Below are 25,485 nucleotides of genomic sequence, written 5' to 3'. Positions count from 1 at the left end.
GATCCTATGGCTTATTGATTTATACAGAAATCATGTTGAGAACCGTCGCCAGTCATTTCTCTTCCTCTCTTCCAGCTGAACTCCACCCCCGATGGCCTGTCCATCACAGAGATGGAAATCCGTCAGTTTCAGGCTCTGTATTCAGACTCTGCTCAGAGCCGAATGTTCTTCTACTTTAGATCCCCTAACCTGGCCAAGTACGTCCACTGCAGTCCATTGTTGCTGTTGTGTCAGGTTCATGCAAACATAATGCCGTACAGTCCATTGCTGCATGTTCTGCTGTGCCCACTGTGTGATGCTGTTGTGTGTCTAGCTCTGTTCCTGTGGACTGGAGAGGAGACTTTACATCTGAGAGCAGTGAATCCGCAGCTAAGATGAAGGAGCTGAAAACATGGATTCGAAGCAATCAGTTTAAAATCACAGAAAAGTGAGTACATCAGTACATCCAGTTGTGTAAATGTGTTACCAGCACATTTGCAGCCAGCCCAGTGTTTGTGAACTGAGCTGGACACTCAGTACTCTCCTCCGGTGTCTTGGGCTGTCCAATGATCCAATGCACTAGAGTCTGTGCAAAAAGAGGTGGTTGTTAACATCATGGGGAGTCCATTTAATTATTATTAAATTTAATTACTTTTACAGTTATTACAAAATTATAAATAAAATACAAACATTAAAATAAAATGATAAGAGCTCATAACAAATGCAGTGATAAGTTCTTCGTTTGCTGTTTTCACATTACTTCATTTTTAGGTTTTTTTATTTATTTATTTATAAAATTATTATTCAACAGTTACTACAACTGACAAAAGATCAGGAGAGAGTATGAATTATAGATTTTACACACACACACACAAAACCTGAAACTTATTATACCTAATTTATTAGAAATGTATATTTCTGCCTCCTCTTGAAAATGTGGCATTTTGCAGATAAAGTGAAGGTAAATTATTTATGAGTCTGTATGTATATTTATATGTATGTATTTATATTTAAAGGGCCCATATCATGGTCATTTTGTCTTTGCTTTGACTTTAATGTGTAGTGTGCAAACACAGTTTGTGGATATGAATCTGGCTGCAAAAACAGCCTGCTTAGATTTCACCCTATTTGTGATGTCACAAAAAGTAACACAAACAAAGCAGCCGGTCTAGTTCCTATAGACAAAGGCACACTGGAAAATGACAGGTATATTCAATCATATGAAAAGTATAACACATTAAAAAGTGTTGGGATCGTTTGATTCACTGTGGTGACCCCTTTGGCGGGGGCAAACCAAAGAGGGACAACAAACCACACCCCCAAAAGGATTTCTCAGTTTAGCTAGATAACTTAAGCCCAAAGTCAAGAGTGCCCAACAGGAAAAGAGCTGAGGGACATTCCTTTAATTTGGACAGTTCTTTAATTTATCTGAAAAATCCTACACCCCAGTTTTGTTATTGCTTTTTTGTTTGTTTTTTATGTTCTGTGTGTTTTCTGCAGCTACTCATGTGAGTGGGGCGGAGTTGTGGACGGAAAGCCATGTGTTAAAGGTCTGGAGGAGTTTGCCAGAGCTGTGCTAGAGGATCTGTGGGCAGCTTTAGAGAGACTGTTTATAGAGGTCAGTATTTAAACACAAATCAAAAAACACTATTTATCACAAGTTGGGAGCTACAACAACTACAACAGTCAGTTTTGACAGCAAGAACTTTTACTTTTTTATGTTAAAAATGGACCCTGTAACAGATAAATAAAGTTCAGGATGCTGTCTCCAAATCAGATGCCCACTGTTCCCAGATATAAATATAACCTCTGATTAAACATGTGTTGATCAGGATGAAGATGAGACCGACTTGACCTCAGAGATCAGAAAGCAGGAGGTTCATCAGGAGGTCCAGCAGCGTCACTTCCACGGCCGAGCAAAGCTGGTGTTGGCGGCGATGGAAAAAGTCGAGGAGTGTCAGAAAAGAGGAGGAATACTTCTGGTGGACGGCAGTCATGGAGATGGCAAGACTGCCTTCATGGTGAGGAGATTTTTTCCTTATCACACACACACACACACACACACACACACACATGCGAGCGCGCACACACACAAACTCACACTTACAAAATACATTCATTCATTTATTCATTGACCATAAGCGCTTATTCAGTCGCTGTGGGTCCGTAGCCTACCTGGAATCACTGGGCACAAGACAAGAACACACGTTGGAGGGGGCACCAGTCCTTCACAGGGTGACACACACTGACACATTCACTCACACACTCATACCTACGGACACTTTTGAGTTGCCAATCCACCTGTCAGCGTGTGTTTTTGGACCGTGGGTGGAAACCAGAGCACCTGGAGGAAACCAACATGGACACGGAGAACACACCAAACTCCTCACAGACAGTAACCCGGAGCAGGGCTTGAACCCACAACCCCAGAACGATGGAACTGTGTGACAGAGACACTACCTGCAGCACAACTGTACTGCCCTCACAACTAATAATAATAATAATAATAATTGAATGTCAGTTTTTACAATAGAAAATTCAACAGGGGAATTAAAAAAAACAATGGCATATGGAGGGATGTAAAGATGATACAATTTAGATAAGTAAATACTACTAATAATATACAAATAAGAAAAAGATAAGTGAAGTTTTCTCACAGTCCAACACCTCTATGGTGTCACATTATTTGTAAACATCAGCTTCTCTTTCCAAAATTTCAGGAATGGAGATAGGAAAGAAAGGAATATGACATTGATGTTTTAACGGTGAAATGCCTGGTAAATGACAGGTGGCTGATGTATGATGTGTTTATTTTTATGATGTGTTTTCTTCAGGCTGGTCTGGCTCATGCGCTCCAAACTCCAGACAAACACAGAAAACATCCAGTTTGTGATGTCATATCCTATTCCACTGCTGCTAGCCAATCGGCTTCCAGCGTGAAGCACCTCCTTCGCTGCCTCGTACAGTGGCTGAGGAGGAAGAAAGAACAGGAGGAGGAGCTTCCCACCAGCACACCTTACAGGTGAGGGGAGAAGAGGGGATTGTTTAACTTTGCTTTAAGATAGTTTTCGTACGTTTACAATACCTTATTTTAATTATGCACATTAAAGCACAAACTAAGAGCACAAGCCTCTCTCCTATCTCTCTACACATGGTGCTAGTTATCAAGGTTATCTGTTGGCTGATGTGACAGATCTGGGCAGTTTGCATTCTTCTCATACATGCTAAATTGTTCGGCGTGTTCTCACCTAGCACCCAGTGATTCCGTTTAGACTCCAGAGCCACCGCGACCCTGAATTGGATAAAGGTTACAGATAATAAATGAATGGATGAATGGTTCTTGTGGAAGTTCATTTCAAGAAACTGCATGCAGTAGACCAAGTATTTTCAAATTATCTTTCAGGTGGATCTGCTATAACTGCATTATATTTTTTGCCATCTCTATTGCGGCACAATTTAAGGTGGAATGGCACATCTGAATTATAGGCGAACCTCATTTTTGCGAAAGTGTGAAAGGTTCTAATGGTTAAAATAAGTGCAGTGTTATTTTCTGCTTCACCCACTCATGTAAACCTGCTGACCCCTGCTAGGAGAACCCCTGCTCTGTGCTGTCCAGTTTAAGGAGCTGTGTTTTTATTCCTCTGCTGTTACAGAGAGCTGTTGTCAGAGTTGCTCTCCCACCTCTCAGAGCCGAGGAAAGGCCGGGCGTTAGCTGTGCTGGTGGACGGAGCAGACGTAGTGCGAGACGCTCAAGGACAAGTATCTGAATGGATCCCAGAGCGAATTCCCAAGGTGAGACAACCAGGACTTCAGAGAGAAACACTGCTCAGAGCATTTCACCTTCTCACCCAGCAGCATGTTTCACCCAGACACGGCATCGCTAACCAGCCTGCGATCTCACTATGTCACAGGACTAGAGGATGATCAACACACACTGTGCAGTAACATATGAGCTATTCAAGAAAAGATATAGAGAATTAATGAATAAATTAGTTAATTAATAGCTGTTCATTACTTTGATTAAAGGTCCGATCAGACCCTACAGCAAGAGAAGACAGAATTGGTTTTGTTTGTGTTTATGAAATGCTAGCATGGTGCTAAAAGACTACATATTTATTAACACTGGAACATAAAGCCTGTGTCACTGAACTTTAAAACCTTCTTTGACATTTGTCAAGATATTCTCTCTCTCTCTCTCTCTCTCAGGGTCTTTGTCTGGTTCTGAGTGTCACAAAAGACTCAGCCCTCGGGACCACACTCAGTAAAAAGAAAGGCTCTGTGTGGTTCCCTTTGAGCCAGTTGTCTCTGCCGGACAGGAGGGAGATCGTCCAGAAGGAGCTGAGTGTTTATGGGAAGAAGCTGAGTGACTCTGCCTTCAATAACCAGGTACAGCTCCTGTTCAGAGAAGCTCATACACTACACATCCAAACCACACATATCATTTCCTGTTAGTACATCCTGTTGCTCAATGTGTGTTTGTAGCTCCAGACACTGCTGATGAAGAAAGGAGCTGCAAGTCCATCCTACCTCCATTTGGCCTGTGAGGAGCTCAGGAACTATGCCTCCTTCCAAACGGTGAGGAGGGAAATGACAGCCAAATTCCGACAAACAGAGAAACAAACAAAAATAGTCAGACAGACAGACGGATGTATGGATGGATGGATAGATAGAAAAAAAATTAAAAGAAATGTGCCATTAATGTTCTCCTCTGATAGTGTTGAACTTTAGTAACATTGCTACATTCTAAACTCTGTGATTATAATGATGGTGACGATAAAGATGTTGATGATGGTGATGAAGATGGTGAAGATGATGATAGTAATGATGGAAATGATGATTAATGGTAATGATGATAGTGATGATGATGATGATGATGATGAAAATGATGATTGTGATGATGATGGTGATTATGATGATGATTTTAATGATGAAGGTAATGATGGTTACGATGAAAATGATAATGTTGATTACGATGGTGATGATGATTGATGATTGTGATGATTATGGTAATAATGCTGATGATGATGATGCTAATAATGGTCATTATGATGATGATTTAACGTGATAGGGATAATGATGATGAAGATTGTGATGATGATGATGATGATGATTTAATGGTAATGATGATGGTGATGATGCTGATGACGATGAGGGTAATAATGGTCATTATGATGATGGTGGTGGTGATGATGATGATGATGATGATTATGATTGTGGTGGAGATGATGGTGACTGAGGTGATACTGCTGATGGTAATGATGGTTTGTGATGATGATGATGATGATGATGGTGACCATGAGGATGATGAGGAGGAGGATATTAAAGTTTATGTTTATTTTCCAGATGAAGGAGAACCTGCAGACCCTTCCTGGCTCTCTGTGTGAGCTGGTGCAGTTCGCTCTTACCCGGCTCCAGACACAGTCCAGAGTGTCTGGGCTTGACTGGGCCCTGGCTGCTCTGACCGTCAGCTCCACTGGTAAAAAAAAAACAGCATTAATACCAGTAAAACACTGGGCTCTACTCGACTCTATGTGGTTATCTTTAGCTTCTACTTTAAAAGTCTCATATTGTGTAAAAATCCCTTGTTCAGTGTGTGTACACATTAATGTGTGAATCTGGATCACACACACACACTGTGAAACAAGACCACCCAGTCACTGAAAAACACAGGTTTTCAGGCTGAGGCCAGTTGAACTCGTGACTCGTGATCAGATGAGGGCCAGCACTTTGTGAATCTGATGTACTTTAGTGAGCTCTTTTCCGTTCATTATCCCTCTGTTTCTTCCTCAGGTCTGAGAGAGAGAGATCTGTACTCTTTGCTGAACCTGTGCAGAGATCTGAGCTCAACTCAGAGCCCATTCACCTGGGATCAAGCTCTGAAACATGCCAGGAACCCGAAGAGCCGAGTGCCCATGGCCATCTTCTCTCAGCTGGCACAGAGTTTACACAGGTGAGCACTATAGTACAGTGAGTTATAAATAATCATGTGCAGCATTGTGGTGTGGGAGGGAGCTGAGAACATCTTGTGCTGATGGTTTCATTTATTTCTTAATGAATTAGTGGACAACCATCAGCTTTCAGAAGCTCAGGAACACCTCACTCAGTGCATCCTTAAGCACAAAAAAAGAAAGGGTAGGGGGCTGTTTGGGAGTTAAAACATAGGATGCCGGGACTTCACAACACACAACCACCATCTCTGGACACACAACTACCAATAAACTACATCTATATTAACAACTAAAGCAAATAATCTTAACATCTCTCACTTTGAAACAAGGTCACTCAGTCAGTTTTTCGTGTGCTGCCTGAGGCAGAAAAAAGCCACTTCTGATTCTGCTCCGATTCTGACATCTAGTACAGAGACTTTAGAATGGCCCCGCCCCCTCATCTGAGTTTGTCCAATCACAGTGCTGTGAGAGCCCAAAGGTGAGGTTAAATGAAGCAAAACAGACATAATGAGCGCTGAGAACTAAGAGCACTGAGTAAGACCGGAGAAGAAAGAGAACTAAGTGAAATCAGTTAAAAACCAGAGCTTCTGCTCCTCGCTGTTTACAGAATGTAATGTATCTCTCTCCTACAGTTTGATCCATCCCTCTTTCTCCTATGAGCCGGACGAGCCCCTGACTCTGACCAACCCGCATGTGAGGTCAGCTTTCGAGCAACTCTACATCTCTACAGAGGAGGACAGAGCCAGGGCTCATCTCATACTGGCAGGTAATGGAACTGAATCTCCAGGACTGCAGCTCAGATTACAGCTGAGTACAAAGTTCTGCTGCATTTCTTCTGAAACCAGCACTACACAACAGTACATAAACACTAAAAACACTCTTACCAGACAAGCTAATAAGTGGTTGATAAAAGGCAGAAGTTTGTGGACACCTGCTCATTGAGAAAAGAGGTGTAGGACATGTACCTACTTAAAGCCCACCACTTTTTATGAGAGGGACATGCATCGTGACACTGATAAGATCCTATTGTATTGTGTAAGCTAACTGTCCAGTATTTTTTTTTTTTTTTTTTTTTTTTTTATGTAGTTCACCTGTGGGTGCGATCGGACCCACACAGCAATGACACGTATCTCCACTGTGATGCAGACACTCTGGTTCATCTGCCCACACATCTGGTAAGTGCTCTTTATCTCCTCAGACTTTCAAACTATCCTTTCTGCAGGATTAAACCCCTGATTTCCTTTCTCTGTTCTCAGATGCTCTGTGGTCAGTTGCAGCCGGTGTGTTACCTGCTGACCAACTACTACTTTCTGTTTGCTAACGTGCGCCATGGACTCCTGCATCCGCTGCTGGAAACATACATCAAATTTAGTAAGAAACCTGATGGATATCTTTGTGCTCATTGCTCAAGGAAACAGCCACCATTTTTCAAAATTTTTACATTAAATATTTATGAATACATTCATGTTTTTCTTATAATTGCCCTCTGTTGAGGGGTGGTATATACGAGAAATGGACAGCGTAATGATCTGAGCCACTTTGACAAGGGCCACACAATAATGGCTATAATGTTTTGGTCAGTCTCCAGAACACACACTGCTTAAATAGTTAACGCTGCTCTGATAGAACCGGGTCGGAATACACACTGATGAAAGGGTTAACGCTGCTCTGATAGAACCGGGTCAGCACACATACTGCTGAAAGTGTTAATGCTGCTCTGATAGAACCGGGTCAGAACACATACTGCATAAAGGGTTAACGCTGCTCTGATTGAACCGGATCAGCACACACAATGCTGAAATTGTTAACGGCGCTCTGATAGAATCGGGTGAACCAGAACACACAGGTGTAATATCCCTCTCTGTATCTGCCTAATCACACTTTATTAATTATTCTCTTTAGAGAAGGCAGTTGAAGCTGGAGGGCAGTGCTGGCCAGAGGCATCAGGTAAATTCACCATCTCTGTTTATGTTACAACTTTAATTTCCGACTGCATAAATGGAATGGAATATGTAAATGAACATGTTTTTTGTTAGTGATCTAATCTATATTTTTAGGAGATTTAAAGGAGCTGCAGACCTGTCAGATTTTCCTGAAGCGCCACGCCCCACTGCTCTCTGATTGGCCGGCTCTGTTTGTGCAGCAGGCTCTGAATGAATGGAGCAGCTCCTCAGCTCACAGATGGGCTCAAGGGCTGGTGGAGGAGGGAGGCATAAATGCTGTTAGAAAACTCAACAGCGCTGAAGGATTGTTGCAGGAAAATGGGTAAAGACATGTTTAGGTGCATGGACAGACCAAGAGAATAAGGCTTGTGTGTGTGTGTGTGTGTGTGTAGTGAGTACGCTAAAAAATACACAGTGCACACTTAGAACCAATGGACTATTATCTCCAGTCCAATGAGAAAAGGAAAGCAAGGAGCTTCTCCTGTCTCTGTCACAAATAGTGCCCTACTCCCTACAAAGTGCAGCTCACAGATTATTAAACGGATACTACTACAACTACTACACTCATACTAAATAAATGATGACTGATGGACGTGAAGCTTATATTGAATATAAATGGTTTTATCTGACATACAATGAACTTTTTTAGTGCAGAAACCATTATTTTATGTCCTACACTGTTAATAAAAAACACTACACTACAAAGACCACACTTCTAAGTTTAGTACACAGTATATACTATATAATGTTATTGTGTAGAGCATAATTGGGACGCAGCCATTGAGACAGAAACAAAGTATTAACAGACTGTGTTGTAATCACATTGGTCTCTTTCTTTGTGTGTGTTTTTTTTTTTCTTTTGCAGCGAGCTCATGTCCACGTTTCAGTGGGGTCCATCCTGTGTGGCTCTGAGCCCCACTGGGCAGTGTGTCGCAGTGGGCACGGAGCAGGGAACTCTACATTTCATCCACATACATACTAATCAGGTAAACACTCCTGTTCAAACTACAGCTGAACATATTTACTTGATTTGTCCCTTGCTTCTCACCACCCTTGGGGTGGGGGGGTGTCCTGAGTATTGAATAACAAGGTGAACGGGGGGGTTGTACCAGATGTACAGCCAGTACCAGATGAACTACAGTCTGTAAGTGTAGAACTACACAGTGCTCCTGTGTGGTCAGTGGGGCTGAAAGAGTGGACAGAGTGTAGATACAAGGAGGTTTTTGCTGTAATGTTGAATAAATCTGTAAGAATGTATTTGCGATTGTGTAATATGTCAGTTGTGGTATGTGGTTTGAAGTGTGCAAAGTTGATTCTAATAGGAAACACATTTTGTGTCTGTTATTTGTTTACGTCACCCTCCGTTGTGCAACGTTCAGTAAGTTGTGATGTTTCTTTTTTTCTCTGTAAACAGGAGGTGAAGTCTCTGGTCAGTAACTGTGATGGGATTTCCGGTTGTGTGTTTCTGGGTGACAGTGCGGTGGGCACCACGTCCTATGATGGTCAGGTGGAGGTGTGGGACATCAGCAGTGGCTGCAGGTCAGTGGCTTTAAATGTGTCTTTACACTTGTTTTGTTACAGCAATTTCACACCTCATTTCCTTATATTAAACCTTGGGGGAACCAAGAGCTACAAACTATTTCTAACTCTCTTAGAAGACTCCAAATACAGCAAAGATACAGACAGCCCCCTGTTACCTGAGTAGCAGCTTATGCAATCTGCATCCCAATTGCACATTTTATACAAATTCTACTGGTGTGTGAGTGGTATCCTGTTCCAAATAGTGGTGTACTCACTACATAGTGCACTTCACTGACTATAAAATTAATACTACTACACTCAGACAGTACACTAAACATTAGACAGAAGGAAGTGAAGCTTGATTCACTTGAATATAAATGCTCTTATTATCTGACAAACATTGAACTATTTCAGTGCAAAAATTATTATTTTATGACCTACACTGTGCACTACGCAGTGTGGAGGGAGATATTTGAGTTTCAGCCTTCAAAAAAATGTGGGCGAACATTGCAATTGCAGCTTGGTGTAACATATGTTGTTGTAGCAATAGTTCATCACGTCTTGTTAGTAAGAAACAGTGTAATATGTTAATATTTTGTGTACTAGCCTGCTGAACTCACACTTCTAAGGACAATACACAGAATATATTTTAGATTATTAGTGTGTATTACATAATTGCGATGCAACCTCAGTCTTTTATTCACTCACTCACGTTCTCACTCATGTTTAGCAGGCTGAAGAGTCTCCACAAGGGGGCACCTTTTGGTTATTCCTGGTTATTCTTCATACTGTGTAGATCTTAAAATGTTGTAAGAGTAACCAAAGCATTAAACCCCCTCTGTTTCCTAAAGGACAGCCCACCTGAACGCTCACTCCAACACAATCACAGCGTGTGACGTCAGCTCCGACAGGAAACACTTTGCCACAGTGTCCTTAGATTCTAATCTGAAGGTGAGTAAGAAACAGAAATTGTCGACTAGTGAGTGTGAGTGAGAGAGTGTGTGAGTGTGTGATGCTCTGCCCAGGGTTTGTTGCCACCCTTACATTGAACTAACCACGATTCTAAAAAGGTATTTACAGAAATTGAATGAATGTATGGTTGGATGTTTCTGTTGGTGGTGCAGTACTGTAACTTTTTGTTGCTATGGTTACGCAGGTATGGTCTTCTCAGAAGAGGAAACAGGTGGCATCTCTGCTGACCCCAGGCCCTCTGAACTGTGTGAAGTTTGATGCTGAGGGTGGGCTGCTGGCAGTGGGCTGCTGGGACGGAGCCGTGAGAGTCTGGGACTTTAACACACAAGAGAAATATAAGGTACACAGGAGAGAGTTAACGAGAATTGTGGGAATTAATAACAACAACTAAGACCTCCTGATGATGGTGACATATATTAAACATGCAATATGTTAAACATTACTTTTAAATATTTTAACCCTTCCCTCTCATTCTCTGTCTCTCTCTCTCTCTCTCTCTCTCTCTCTCTCTCTCTGTGTGTGTATGTAACTGTCTCTCTTTGCCTCTATCATTGTCTCTCTCTCTTTTTTTCTGTCTCTCAGACTCTCTCAGGCCATCACTCGTCTGTGAGGAGTGTGTCGTTCTCTCCGTCCTCCTCCTCTCTGCTGTGTTCTGGTGATCTGAATGGTGAGGTGTTGTTGTGGTCATTACAAGGAAAGGCCTGTGTGGGGCGCTATAAAGCACATTGTGGTTCCACAGAGGCTCTGGCTTTTCTGCCTGGAGGAGAAACTCTACTGACAGCTGGACATGACGGCATGGTGAGGAAACAAATTATTATTGCTATTAATTTTGTTTTTTATAACATTTGTAATAACAACTTTAAAGGTGCTGTAATATATTTGTTCCCCACATGGGTTTAAAAACTCCAGCAGCACTGCTGTGTCTGATCCACTGCCATAAGGACATTGTTGAATTTGTTGGTGATATGGAGACATCTGTTGTCACTCATGGTCAGATATACAGCCGTGTGTGTGTGTACATGGTAACTGTGTGTTTTTACAGGTTCAGCTGTGGTCCGGGGGTCTCGGGCGCTCCGTTTCGGTCCTTGGGGAGGAAACGGTAAACATGCAGCTTACACTTCTTCAAAATTAGAATAAGAAATACCTTCTTTTGCTTTGTGTTACGCATATGGGGAGTGTACCTTGGTCAGTCACACAACTGATCCTGTTACTGTAACCTGTTTTGTAACAAACAACAAACACCGACTACTATAACATTATGATAGTGCTGATAATATGAACTAAAGGAAAATATACACAGTGAAAATGAGTGAAAGGTGAGAGGAGCCAAAAGAGATGAATATTTAAGATATGTGCAGGGTTTGAGCATCAGAAAATAACATATTATTTATAGTATGTTACACTGTACAGTATACTACACAAACTATGTATATAGTTAGATATAAACAATATATTCCAGTGAAATATGTACAAAATGAACTATTATTTACAGTCTTTCACAGTGGCATACGAACATTATATTACACTGTGAAATATACAGCACACACTTACAATATATTAGAGGGGGATATGCAGTGTCTCAGTGGGTCATGAACAGTTAGTATATGTACATTTGTGGAAGATGTGTTTGAATCAGAGTAAGGCTGCAGACCTATTACAGTATGTTATTCTGTTGATGAAGTCGATGGTCATTAATCTATTACAGAAACTTTTTAAGCCAAGTGTGAGGGCTGCAGCAGTGTCTGAGGATGCTGCTCTCTCTGTGGCCGTGGCTAATGGCTATGCTGCTGTGGGTTACCATGGAAACGGCCTCAAAATCTTCAACCTGGACTCAGGTACGGACACATTTATTTATACAGAAGAGATTCTTCCTTCTGACTGAAATGAAACAAAGTATCAGTCATGACCAGAACTCTCTCTCTCTCTCTCTCTCTCTCTCTTTCTCTATCTCTCTTTCTTCCTGCAGGTGAGAGGGTGTGGTGTACTGAGACATTGCGAGTGTCTGTTCCATGTGTGTTGTGGCTGGACTCTGGAGCTGCTGAGGATCCAGAACTGCTGCTGTGTGGAGCCTTAGACCACCACCTGCGTCTGTGGAGCAGACAGGGGGCAGATATGACCCTGAGAGGGACCTTCGGGGTTCAGAAGGGAGGGATACTGGCCCTCGCCCAAAACTCCACTTACATTGCTTCTGCCTCAGGTTGGTAGCGTATGGGTCTCGGTTTCTAACTCTAACTGAAGATTGACTTAGATTTTCACATCCTCCTCTGTGATTGAACAGCTCTCTGTTGAATGCCTTTGAAAGACGTGAATGTACGTTTATCTTCCAGAGTCTTAGTTTTAACAATGTACCAAGTTAGATTCTTAATCAGGACATGATTTGGGTGAAAAACAAAATGGAACCAATGTAAAAAGCTGAAAATGAACAAATACAGTTAAATGCTTTCTGATATTTTTCATACCACCTTAAAGAAAGAGTTGGGTTTTTAGCTCCTGGGGGCTCCCATTACTGTTATTATTTAGTTACAGCATGGTACTGAAATCAATGGAGATTGATCAATGGAGAAATATTTCTGTAACCAGTCCACCTTAAATGATGCAGCAGTTCTATTATAGAGCATAGGTGACAAGGTGGGTGTTTCTAATAAAGTAACAAGGGGCATGTTCCACAAAACAGGATTTCTCAGTTAACCAGATCATTTAAGCCCAAAGTTAAGGATGGTCCGGTAAAAACGGCCGTCATTCTTCTATGTCTGGCCCATCTCAGCCCAGAAATGATTTTCATTGCTGCTGTTTCTCTCAGACGACTTCACCATCGCCCTGTGGCTGAAGAGCGCAGTGACCACTGACCCCTGGGTCTGTCCTGGGGCGGTCAGTGTCCTGAGGGGCCACAGTGGGGGGGTCACCTGTTTAGCCTTTAGTCCAAACGGAGACCAGTTACTGTCGGGAGGAAAAGATAAGGTACGGACAGAGACCTTAATTCACACCTATGCAAATCACATGATGGTGATGATGATGATGGTGGTGATGGTAATGAAACTGATGAAGTTGTTAATGTGTATTCCAGGGTTTAATGGTGTGGAATGTAAATTCTTCTCCTCCGGGTCTCTCTCGTTCTCTACCACATTCTCATGGAGACTGGATCACCGGCTGTGCCTGGACACCTACTGCTCTGGTGTGTGTGTGTGTTTGTGGGTGTGTGGGTGTGTGTTTGTGGGTGTGTGTGGGTTTGTGTGTGTGTGTGGGTGTGCACAAAGAAAAGCAGACTTCTCATTTATTCTATTATAAGTTTAATTGGATTTGAGGTTGGAAATTTTGAAAAATGCTCTAAAAAATTATAAATGTAGCATCCAGGAAACATCTAATTGAGTGAGGATGAGTTGATTCTTGCTATTTTACCAACAAATGCATCCACTAATAATCTAATATTTTAAGTTGCAAAGCATTGTTGCAGAGATGATGGGTATTTCACCCTCTACAGCACATACTATCATCAACAGATTCAGGGCTTTGGAAAGATTTCTGCATGTAAAGTTGGAAAACCCAAAGTGAACACCTGTGGCCTTCAAGCCCTCAGACTGCACTGCATTAAACACAGAATACTTCTGTGATAAGTATCACCACATTGGCTCAGGAGTTCTTGGATAAAATTGTCAGTAAACACTGTTCATCAAGGTGTACACAGTTGTTTGAAATATGTCTGTCACTAGGCAGTGCCCAGAACTGCTGGGGAATATAATGTTTTCTTTATTTTGTTCTGTCTTTCTCTGTACACTGTGGTCTGTTTCTCTGTAGATGAGCTGCTCCAGTGACTGCAGGCTGAAAATGTGGGACATTCAGAATGGACACTGCCTCAGAGAAGTTTCAGCTGCTGCTTCTCTAAGCTCACTCAGCTACTGGGTCAGTCTCTTAAAAACCCTAAAAAACAGAGGTTCATTTTCTGTATAAATGTATGTGTATGTTCAGTGTGTGTGTGTGTGTGTGTAGGAGGATTATATAATGCTGGGCTGTGCTGATGGTCTGCTGATGGTGTGGAAAGCAGATTTAGGAGTCATCGCTGAAATCCAGGCTCATCAGTCACGCCTCCATCACACTACCATCATCACCAAACCAGGTACAGCACACAACACACACATATATCAACACCATAGCTACTACCTGAAGCACTTTAAAAGGGGTCCTATCCTGGAGGTGCATTGTGAAAAACTCCCCCTAGTGTATAACAACAACCTAGTATCACTCCACCCACTACTGATACAGAGCAACCAAAAAAAACAGCTGCCTAGCGAAACCCTAATAACCACCTGGAATCAACTCACTGCCACTGTGCTCCTCTGGGGTCAGTGGAGCTGAGAGAGTGGACAGAAAGTGTAGAAACAAGGAGGTAGTGTTAATGTTTTGGCTGATTGGTGCATGTGTGTATATCTGATATCATGCTGTGTTAGAACACGAATAAACTCTGCTGTTTCGGTTTGTGATTGTTCTCAGACGGAGCTTCTGAGCATAAGCCTGAGGAGTTAATGTTAGCCACCGCATCTGATGATGGAACAGTGAAGCTGTGGCTCCCCCTTCAGGTACAAACTTCACACTACACTCTATAGGTGTCAAACTCAGAAGCCTCAAAACAGAATAAGATAAGTCTTTAGAGTGGTTTGGCTGTAACTCTACACTTTCATATAACCTTCATTCATTAACACACACACACACACACACACGCTAACAGATGCTATCAAGAATAAACACCACCCCACACACACACACACGAAGAAGGGTATTCGCTGGATGTGCACTGGAGGGAGGCTTTAAAATCCAGTGATGCTGGGGATGCTATGCTGTAACAGCTGTAATACTTACACCTATTGGCCTGGATGTGTCAGAGATTCTGTACTAAACCTATAAGCTGCCCCTGTGTGGGGGACCCACTCTGTGAAGCACGTAGTGGTTAATTCTAGGACTACAACGCTTTATTCAGTTCTTCATCTTATGTGAGCTGCACAATTTACAACAAACAAATTGGTGTGTGTGTGTGTGTGTGTGTGTGTGTGACTGTGTTGGTGTTTGTGTTTCTGTATATATATGTGTGTGTGTGTGTGTGTGTGTGTGTGTGCGCACGTCTGTGTTCCTGTTTGTGTTTCTGTGCATGGGTGTGTGTGTGTGTGTGTGTGTGACTGTGTTGGTGTTTGTGTTTCTGTATATATGTGTGTGTGTGTGTGTGTGTGCGCACGTCTGTGTTGGTGTTTGTGTTTCTGTGGGTGTGTATGTGTGTGTCTGTGTTGGTTTTTGTGTTTCTTGCATGCATTTGTGTGCGTGTGTGTGTGTGTGTGTGTGTGTGTGTGTGTGTGTGTGTGTGTAGGTACAGCACCGCAGCACTCTGCTGGGTCACAGTGGAGCTATCCAGGCGTTGGTGAGTGGACAAGACTCTCAGTTCCTCACTGTGTCCCAGGATCGCTCTCTCCGAGCCTGGAGCGCTCAGACAGGTACAGAGCAGGAAAACTGGAATTCTCTTTACAGGGGTTAACAAAATCCATCTTGTCCTCTCCTGTCCTGTCCCAGCCTTTCCCGTCCCGTCCTGCCCTGTCCTGTCGCATTTTCTATTTAAAAACTTACCGTAGTCATACAGCCCCCTGTTGTGTTGTTCCTTTAGTTTTTACATATTTAATGTGTTCTGCTGTATAATATCTTTAATAGAAAACTGTTTATATATTACCTTTGTCCCTCTCTGCAGGTGGAGAGGGTGAGTGTGTAATAAAAACTGTTCTGATTTGCATGTGTGTGTGTTACAGAGAGCCGTCCTCTGCAGGTGGAGAGTTTGAGTGCGATGTGTTTTGTGGCGGAGGAGCTACTGGTGTGTGGATACAGTTCTGGAAAACTGGAGATATATCACCACACTTCACTACTTTACTCCAACAAGGTAAACCTCAGTTTGTGGCCCTGGGGTTACACCTACCTCAGTCACTCAGCCTTCTCCTTCAAATCAGCTCAGCCTGTAGGGGGCGCAGAGAGAGAGAGAGAGCGAGAGTGTAAAGAAAGGTTGAGAGTGGAAAGAGATTGAGTATAAATCAGAAAAAATATCATGTTTTATAATTTATTGAATAAAAGTTGTTATTATTAATGTTTTTTATATTGTTTTTTGCCTTTTAAATTAATGTAAAATGATAGATATAGGATTTTCAAAAATTTCTATACGTCCATTCATCCTGAAAATGTGAGGCAATGTAAAGTTTTGCAGTTTAGAAATCTGTTAAAAATTATAACAAAAAAAAAGTAAATTCAAGGATTGTTTTAGACAATTAAGACATGGATTATATTCTGTTATGTGTGTGTGTGTGTGTGTGTGTGATGTGCAGGTACACACCAGTCGTATTAGAGCAGTGGCCAGTTTGCCAGAGGAGCAGCTGGCTGTGGGCTGTGGTGACCACTCTGTGACTTTGTTTAAGCTGGAGAGAGACCCTCAGAGTGACGCTGTTAGGTACAACACCTTCATTCCGTACAAACCTCATTCAGTGGCACAGAAATAACAAGAACACACATTTAGAGATTTAATAATATTTAGAGAGTGTATTGACTGATCAAGGGGGAGGGGGTAGGGAGGGGTGTTGGGTTCCTATCCACATCCAAAAGTTACATAGTGCAGTTTCTGCAGTGATGAGCCCAGAGTAGCAAAAACAGAGTCTCTGTTTTCACTATTACATCTCAGTGGAACATCACAGTGATTTTGAAGCTGTAATTTTAAAGTAAAAAATACCTCCTTGTGTTGCTTTAAGGGAAATGTCTGTTTGCTGACAGACCTGTGTAATTCATGTTCTTCTGCAAGTGTGTTGAACTGTCCAGAGGTGTCAAGTTAGCAGCAGTTCAAAAAGAGCTAGCGTCTGGCGTCACATGTCTCAGAGCTCAAGCAGAAGCTTGACTTGTCACACAAACACACTGGTGGCAGTGTGTGTGATTTGGTGGGGACTATCGTAACTATTGTGTGGAACTGGTGGGATTTAAAGATTGGGGAAAAAAATTGGATAAAATAACAACTACTTTATTATTTATGTTTGTTTGTTTGTTAGTTTATCAAAGGTGAAGAGTTATGAAGTGAATAGCAACGTGGATTTACTGCGTCACTGCAACGCTCTGCTCGGAGTGTGTGTGGACTCCACTGTCATCGCCTTTGCCACAGAGCCGGAAGACCATGGAACCAAGACGTAAACAAATACACACAAACACATTGTTCAAAACTCAAAACCTCCTCTGTATTCTGACCTTCATGATTGTGGCCAGAAGTGTGTGGACAGTGGCTCATTTATAATTCAAGTAAAGAAGTGCTCCGTCTTTGCGGCTGTAGTGGCCTGTTCTCTTATGCTGGGATCAGACTACATGAATTTAGCTTGATTTTGACACAAATCCAACAAATTTCCAGCATCAGAACTAAATATTAGCATCGGGGACGAGGTGCGGTCGTGTAGTGCGACATAATCAAAGAAAAGCGATGTGCGTCTGGGACGCCCCACTATTCCCAGAGAAAAAGTTGATCGTGTTCGAATTGTTTGGATATTTTGGCCCTGGCTGACATTTCCTACGACATGTTGTTGACGGTGACCAATAGGAGGACGAAGCACTGTCTGGCGACATGTAACCCATTACCTCAGGTTCTCTTTGCAGGAGAGAGTCCACACTGTCCTTTCTATAACATCTAGGAACAGGTCCATAGTCGCTTTTTCTTCTTCTAAAGAAGAAACACAAATTTATATCACTAATATGACATAGTGAGTTATAAACATATAGTGTGTTCTGAACCTGGCATTATGGGATATTTGGAACATTGCTGTATGGATTAGATGGCAGTCACAAGAACGTTATTGAGGTCAGGTGTTAACGTTATGGACGGATGACGCGCCATCACTCCAGAGAACACAGTTCCACTGCCCCAGAGCCCAGTGCTGGGGGCCTTTATACCCGTCCAGCTGACACCTGGCATTGAGCATGTGTTTGTGTGTGTGTTTGTGTGACTGAAACACTGTATTTCTATGGTTTCAGGGTCAGTTACAGCAGCCGGTTTCTGCGAGTGTGTGAGGAGGATGTGAACGGCCTGTGGCTCCTGGGAGAGGAGGACAATGAGCTCCAGATCTCCTTTGTGGTCAGTGCAGACTGAAGAGTCATATTTTATTTTTACTGTTAATTTTAATTAAAAAAACACTTTTTATAAAATTCAGAAGAGTTTCTTCATCATTTGTTGCTCTCTAGTCGGTTTGCACTGGTCTATTTTGTTAATAAAGCCCCAGTGTCTGTAAATGGGTAAAAAAACAAACTGTCTCAGTCCGGTATGTAAGGCTTTCTCTCTCTCTGCACATGGCAGAAGCATCTGGACTTTTTTAGACAACAGGATAAACTCCAAAAGTTAAAAAGCAAAACCCGAGATGAGGATATTGAGTGATTATTTCAGATCACTCAAGTTGGAAATGTCTCCATACTTGGGAGATGGTAACTGCATTACAGAAAATGCTAAAAAGCTAAACAACCAGATTTACAAATGAGTTTCTGTGGCCATTCAAACAGTGAATAAAAACTTAGATGAGTTACACTTCAGTCTATGTCCAAACACACTGTTCCACCTTAAAGGACCCAGAGCTTATGAATCTATCATAAGCGTCCCCTTTAATGTGTAGCATCAGAATTATTTATCATCCATGGAATTTGAAATAACAGTGACTACACACATACAACAGCAGCAGCCTGTGACACCACAAAGGAGACATAGAGAAGTACACAGGAGGCAGTAGGGTGGGAGTACTGGAGACAGTAATAGACGAGTCCCCCAGGCAATAATAACTATAATAAATACAAATAAAGGCACCAAATAGCGCTGTGACTGTAACCTACGAAAGTTGAAGTGACTGGGTGACATAATATTAACTAAGCTTCATTTTTTAGCTTGTAATAATAAATATGGTAAATTATTAATTATCAATCAAAATATTAATTATCAATCTACATTATTAATTAAAATATTGTATTATCATTATAATAACGAGGCCTCTTTGGTGCCAGTGATTATTAGCATTTAAATTACTATTCCCTTAACGCTTTAGAGGTCCCAGACCTTACCCCCAATTCCTTGAGCCCTCAGGCTCCTCTGAGCTCTTGCACCAGTGCATAATAATAATTCTAAGTGAAGGACAGTCGATATTGGTTATCAGTGTCTGTCTTTCAAGAGGAATAGCTGGTGGATTTATTTTTTGCTGAAACTAGAGCCTTTGCCTCTCTCAAGAAAAGTAACACTAAAAGATGTCTCACCACCAAACATGAGGATTACACCTCTTTACAGGGAGCGGGATGAACAGAGACAATTAAGCTTGTGCAGCAAGCTTCTTTTTCCAGAGATGCAAGAACTATCTGGACAGTGTGATGGAGCGGAGCAGGTTTTGTGAAGGACTGTTGTGTCCATATGAGTTGTCTACTACATCCTGTGTGTCCATGCTCTGATCTTCAGCACAGTTCATATTCGTCTCTGCTCCCACTTCTCAGAACCTGACGCTGGTGCTGAATCATGAAATTGATCTCACTCTTCTCCACAGCGATCATTTCATTGGTCGAAATCCATAGCCTTCCTTGATTGACTGGGGACTTCTGGTCCCTATATTCGTCCATCCCTATGCCTTTCTGTGGCCCATGGCCAGATACAGTTTGATCCCCAGTTGGAATAAGTGTCCCACCCCTGATGTCTCTTTAATAAATACACGATTATCGTTATCATCATCGTTATTATTCTGATTAGGGTTATATTTAGCTCTGAGTATAATAGGCTTGTGTGTGTGTGTGTGTGTTGTGAGTAATTGTTTCCTGTGTTCCCAAAGCTGTGCACAGGTCCTGAATTATCTGTGAGCACGTGTAACACCAGTCTGGGAAGAGACAGTGAGGATAATAATGATGATAATGATGAAGTAAAGGAAGGGAAGAAAGAAGAGAATGAGACCTCCATTATCACGGCTGCTGCTATCAGCAACGGTAATGTGTGCTGTTCACAATCTCAGTGTCTATATTTCCTTCATAAAACAAGAACCAACAGAGACATGAATAAGGGGATGTATATTTTATTTGTGTCACAAAGAAAACATCATTTTGAGCAAATAAATACATTATTATGCATATTTTTAAAGGGGACAAACCAAGACTCTTAAAGGGGTCATATACCCCTCTTCTTCACAGTGGAACACAGTTCTGGTTCTTAATGAAACATCTGTGACCTGCTTTGGTCAAAACCCCACAAGCCCCACAGCAGCGTTCTCCCCCCGTCTAAACAGCCCTGTTCAAAACCGCCACTTCAGCGCCTCATTCATTCATTCATTCATTATCTGTAAACGCTTATCCAATTCAGGTGGCGGTGGGTCCAGAGCCTACCTGGAATCATTGGGTGCAAGGCAGGAATACACCCTGGAGGGGGCGCCAGTCCTTCACAGGGCAACACACACACACATATTCACTCAACGTGTGTTTTTGGACTGTGGGAGGAAAATGGAGCACCCGGGGGAAACCCACACAGACATGGGGAGAACACACCAACTCCTCACAGGCAGTCACCCGGAGCGGGAATCGAACCCACAACCTCCAGGTCCCTGGAGCTGTGTGACTGCGACACTACCTGCTGCGCCACCGTGCCGCCCCACTTCAGCACCTGTTCCTTTTAAATGATAATGGACTGCTCACTGTTCGGTTCTCTTTCTTCTCTATTCTCTTTTTTTTTCTCTCCATTTTTAGTCAGTGCTCTTATTTCTCAGTGCTCGTTGTATTTGTTTTGCTGCGTTTAACCTCATCTTTGTACTCTCACATAAGCATTGCCTCATCTTTGTACTCTCACATAAGCATTGCAGCATTGTGATTGGACAGACTCAGACATGGGGGCGGCGTGATTCTATAGTCTCATGCTGCTTTACGTCAGCAGCATGTTTTCAGACTTAGGCAGCACACAGAAAACTGACTGGGAAGTCTTGTTTCACAGTGTGTGACTCTGCATTCACACTTTAATGTGAATATGCACTTAACATGGGATTACTTTATAGGATGTCCCCTTTAAAGTAGCATGACATCTGGAAATTTTCAGACTCATTCTTCTCTCTCTGTTTGCAGAGTTGGCAGTGTGTGGAGACTCTAAGGGAAATATGTGGTTCCACCAGTTTAAAGACGGTATGAAATCCAGTGCAAGAAGATCAGTAAGTGTCCTCCGTTTGGATTAAAAACCTAATCCTCCAGACCTTTTATTAGACTTAATTTAGAGTGAAATCATGTTGAGTAAAGAGTCTGATGTTGGTGACTCCGTCCCTTTAGGCCCTGCAGGCACACAGTGATAGAATCAGTGTTCTGCGACTGACAGACAGCACCATAGTCTCTGCCTCCTTTGACAGAACTGTCAAACTGTGGGACAGGGACACCAAGAAACAGGTGCCTATACACACACACACACACACACACACACACACACACACACACACACACACACACACACACACACACACACACATCCTACCACTCCTACCTACCATCCTACCACCAGATTATCAGCTTCTCTCTTTTTTACATTCCCTTCGTGACTCTTGGACACTCAGGAATACTGAGCAGACTCTTCTCAGATCAGATCTCTCATTACATGACACCATTTTCTGTGTGTTTGTGTCTATGTATTTATATAGGTTGTTGCTGAGGTGTAGGTGTAGCTACGTGATGTGTATGACTGGTGTTTCTAACTGTGTGTGTAAGTGAGTATGTGTGTGTGTGTGTGTGTGTGTGTGCAGATACATGTGTGCACGCTGTGTGTGTGAGTTAGAAAGCACTGTGTCTTTGACTCACTCTGTGTGTTTCTGTAGGATTGTGTGTGTGTGTATGTACTGTGTTTCTGATTCTGTGTGTGTGTTTCTGTAGGTGGGTGTGTTTGTGTGTGGAGCTGCTGTGGAGCTGTTGGAGCTGGACCCTGCGGACCCCTGCAGACTGGTGTGTGGAGACTCTCTCGGGCAGCTCTACTTCCTGTCCTGGAGACAATAACCTCTAATGCCGCTTAACGTCCAATCAGAACACGCTACACTGTCAGATCTATCACTGTGATACACAGTCAAGTGTTTGGACTCTCCTGGTCACCCTCCGGGGTCTGCTCATGGATTTAAACCCATCGAAATAGACCATTTCCGTCATTTTTCCAGAGCCTTTTAACTACTGTAAAACGAGAAGTAAAAATAGCCACAGGTTATTAATCCTGTCCAAATTCTGTTTTTATCCCGGGGGAAAAAATTGCAAGACCTGGAGAATGCATTTAGGGATTAAAATTATGATTTGGGTTCTGAACAGGGCTGTTTAGGGGGAGATTGCTGCTGTGGGGTTTGGTCCTTGTAGCGTTTTGCCCAAAGTGGGTAACAGACATTTCCTTAAGGGTGGATTATCTCCTTTAACATGTATTCACTTACTTTCACTTAAGAGCAGCCTGGGCTCTGACCAGATGGTGTTTAAACTCCTGCACATGACTGTGTTTATTGTGGAACACTGCGACGGTGTCTTTGTTTACTCTCCCACCGTATGCCATGTTTACTGAAGATGTGTTTTTAATAAGCCTCAGTTCTCATAAACTAATGATGATAAAATAGGAAGATGATGAGTTTTGACTCTGCACTATGCATGATTATTATTATGTTTTCTGTGTGTTCAGCAGGGTGTAAGGGGTTTCAGGTTTAAAAGCTTTAATAGCTCATTCAGAAGTGGAAGTGGATTATTTTTATTTTTTTTCCAGAAGATCTACAACTGTAATCATGCACTATGTACTATGTATGTACAGTTTGAAGCTGATTTTGGTTGATTTTGGTGATGTTTGGGGTTTTTGTTTATTTTTGTTTGATGTTTGGTTCCCTGCTTAATTTAAAATGGTAGAAAACTGTGTGAGAGCTCATGTCTGCTTGTGTTTTGTTAAAAATGAAATACTGTATTTGACTTTAATTCCAAATAAATGACACTACACTGCAGGCTTTCGTTTGAATCTAGGTGTGTAACACATCGCTGGAGCTCAACACACTTGGAGGAGAGCACTATCTGCCTAGGTCTATTATGTTGTCCTGATGACATATTAATAACATACTAAGATCAACCAAAAACGTTAAGCCCCCTCTTTGTATCTCCATTCACTGTCCATTGTCTCAGCTCCACTGACCACACAGGAGCACTCTGTAGTTCTACAATTACAGGCTGTAGTCCATCTGTTGTTATGCATACTTTGTAAACCCCCTTTCACCCTGTTCTTCAACACTCAGGACCCCCTACAGAGCAGGTATGATTTGGGTGGGGGATCATTCTCAGCGCTGCACTGACGCTAACTTGGTGGTGTTGTGTTAGTGTGTGTTGTACTGTTACAGCAGTGCTGCTGGAGTTTTACGTTCCTCAGTGTGACTGCTGGACTGAGAATAGTCCAACAACCAAAAATAACCAGACGGCAGCATCCTATGTCCACTGATGAAGGACTAGAGGATGACCAACACACACTGTGCAGTGATGGATGAGTTACTGTCTCTGGCTTCGCTTCTATAAAGTGGACAAACGAGGTAAGAATGTCTTACAGATTGGACAGTGAGTGGACACAGAGTTTAAAAACTCCAGCAGACACTGCTATGTCTGATCCACTTGTAAAAGCACAACACATACTAACACACCACCACCACATCAGTGTCACTGCAGTGCTGAGAAAGATCCACCTCCCACATCACACCTGCTCGGTGGGGGTCCTGAGCATTGAAGCAGAGGAGGACAGGGGGATAAAATTATGCAGAGCCACAGTTAGACCACACTCTGTAACTCTAAATCTACACAGTGTGTTCCTGTGAAGTCATTGGAGCTTTTACCTTCATCCCAAAATAGTAGCTGGTGAGTAGGAATGTGTCTTTAATTGGTGAGGCTTAAGTTTGGGCTAAAGTTTTTCAGTGTAGTATGGAATAACCCCTGCACTTGTTTACTGCAGAAAGGTTTTGCTGATGAATCATGAGCAAAACATGCCACACTCTTCTGCAGGCCCTTGCATCCTCTCTCTGTGTGTGTGTGTGTGTGTGTGTGTGTGTGTGTGCGTGCGTGTGCGTGCCTACCCACCCGCCTGAGTGCCTGTAGTGTTGCATGATACGTGCACTACACCCCTATTATAAATGGAGGCCAGGACATTGTGGTTGCCAGATCTCTCTCACACACCCCCCTCTATTAGCTGGACTATATTTAACCTTCAGCTGTGTGTTCTGTCACACACCAGGGTGGTTTTCCCCAAAGCAGGATTTCAGTTAGCTGGATAATTCAAGCCCAGAGAATGAGTTGTCAAATAGGAACATCTCACTTCTCTTTATCTGTTAGTTGTGCCTGACTTTGGACTAGTACACTTAAGTTAAACATTTTCAGGGGTGTCCACAGGCATGAGTGTGTGAGTGACTGGGTGAAACTGTCCACAGCTGTGAGTGTGTGAAACTGTCCACAGCTGTGAGTGTGTGAAACTGTCCACTGGTATGAGTGAACTGGTGAGTGTGTGAGTGACTGGGTGAAACTGTCCACAGCTGTGAGTGACTGGGTGAGTGTGTGAAACTATCCACAGGTGTGAGTGACTGGGTGAAACTGTCCACAGGTATGAGTGAACGGGTGAGTGTGTGAAACTGTCCAGGTGTGAGTGTGTGAGTGTACGTGTGAGTGTTTAAAACTGTCCACAGGTGTGAGTGTGTGAAACTGTCCAAAGGTGTGAGTATGTAAGTGACAGGGTGAGTGTGTGTAACTCTCCACAGGAGTGTGTGTGTCACTGGGTAAATGTGTGAGTGACTGGGTGAATGTGTGAACACTGTGCTTGTGGGGTTTTGACCAAAACAGGCCCTGGACGTTTCATTAAGACCCTGAACTCTGCTCCCTTTGAGAGAAAGGGGAGAATTCGGGAGATTTCAGAGGCATGGAATGAATCAGCCCAAATGCAGAATGTCAGTCGGACACTGTGGAGCAGTGGAACTGTGTTCTCTGGAGTGTTAAATCTCCATTTAACCCATCCAAAGTGAGCTGGAGAGTTGTTTGTGATCCAAAACTAATCACCCAACATGAATGCCACCATATCCTCACAGATACGCCCCAGTAGTGCAAAACCTTCCCAGAAGAGT

The 25,485-nt window shown here is 42.6% G+C and overlaps 1 protein-coding gene across 1 annotated transcript in view; it reads left to right on the top strand.

Annotated features, from left to right (window-relative positions):
* Window positions 1-23,336, top strand: part of LOC136687575 (telomerase protein component 1-like) — a 76,316-nt gene extending 52,980 nt beyond the window's left edge. Inside the window, exons 21-57 of the mRNA XM_066662072.1 lie at window positions 76-197; window positions 314-427; window positions 1,480-1,597; window positions 1,812-2,000; window positions 2,814-3,001; window positions 3,633-3,771; window positions 4,186-4,365; window positions 4,462-4,554; window positions 5,323-5,455; window positions 5,770-5,929; window positions 6,560-6,693; window positions 7,014-7,102; window positions 7,184-7,298; window positions 7,830-7,874; window positions 7,985-8,192; window positions 8,736-8,856; window positions 9,285-9,409; window positions 10,243-10,342; window positions 10,548-10,703; window positions 10,946-11,161; window positions 11,406-11,462; window positions 12,069-12,198; window positions 12,330-12,560; window positions 13,164-13,321; window positions 13,428-13,535; window positions 14,156-14,260; window positions 14,348-14,474; window positions 14,849-14,934; window positions 15,714-15,837; window positions 16,144-16,271; window positions 16,708-16,829; window positions 17,416-17,550; window positions 18,383-18,482; window positions 20,200-20,350; window positions 21,470-21,552; window positions 21,668-21,781; window positions 22,259-23,336. Coding sequence (XP_066518169.1) covers window positions 76-197; window positions 314-427; window positions 1,480-1,597; window positions 1,812-2,000; window positions 2,814-3,001; window positions 3,633-3,771; window positions 4,186-4,365; window positions 4,462-4,554; window positions 5,323-5,455; window positions 5,770-5,929; window positions 6,560-6,693; window positions 7,014-7,102; window positions 7,184-7,298; window positions 7,830-7,874; window positions 7,985-8,192; window positions 8,736-8,856; window positions 9,285-9,409; window positions 10,243-10,342; window positions 10,548-10,703; window positions 10,946-11,161; window positions 11,406-11,462; window positions 12,069-12,198; window positions 12,330-12,560; window positions 13,164-13,321; window positions 13,428-13,535; window positions 14,156-14,260; window positions 14,348-14,474; window positions 14,849-14,934; window positions 15,714-15,837; window positions 16,144-16,271; window positions 16,708-16,829; window positions 17,416-17,550; window positions 18,383-18,482; window positions 20,200-20,350; window positions 21,470-21,552; window positions 21,668-21,781; window positions 22,259-22,378 — 4,824 coding nt within the window. The 3' untranslated portion in view covers window positions 22,379-23,336. The remainder of the gene's footprint in view (window positions 1-75; window positions 198-313; window positions 428-1,479; window positions 1,598-1,811; window positions 2,001-2,813; window positions 3,002-3,632; window positions 3,772-4,185; window positions 4,366-4,461; window positions 4,555-5,322; window positions 5,456-5,769; window positions 5,930-6,559; window positions 6,694-7,013; window positions 7,103-7,183; window positions 7,299-7,829; window positions 7,875-7,984; window positions 8,193-8,735; window positions 8,857-9,284; window positions 9,410-10,242; window positions 10,343-10,547; window positions 10,704-10,945; window positions 11,162-11,405; window positions 11,463-12,068; window positions 12,199-12,329; window positions 12,561-13,163; window positions 13,322-13,427; window positions 13,536-14,155; window positions 14,261-14,347; window positions 14,475-14,848; window positions 14,935-15,713; window positions 15,838-16,143; window positions 16,272-16,707; window positions 16,830-17,415; window positions 17,551-18,382; window positions 18,483-20,199; window positions 20,351-21,469; window positions 21,553-21,667; window positions 21,782-22,258) is intronic.
* Window positions 23,337-25,485: the final 2,149 nt, after the last annotated feature.

Source organism: Hoplias malabaricus, chromosome 1, assembly GCF_029633855.1.
Source record: "Hoplias malabaricus isolate fHopMal1 chromosome 1, fHopMal1.hap1, whole genome shotgun sequence".
Taxonomy (NCBI): domain Eukaryota; kingdom Metazoa; phylum Chordata; class Actinopteri; order Characiformes; family Erythrinidae; genus Hoplias; species Hoplias malabaricus.
Note: the sequence above shows the minus strand (reverse complement) of the source record. Positions and strands in the feature narration are given on the sequence as shown.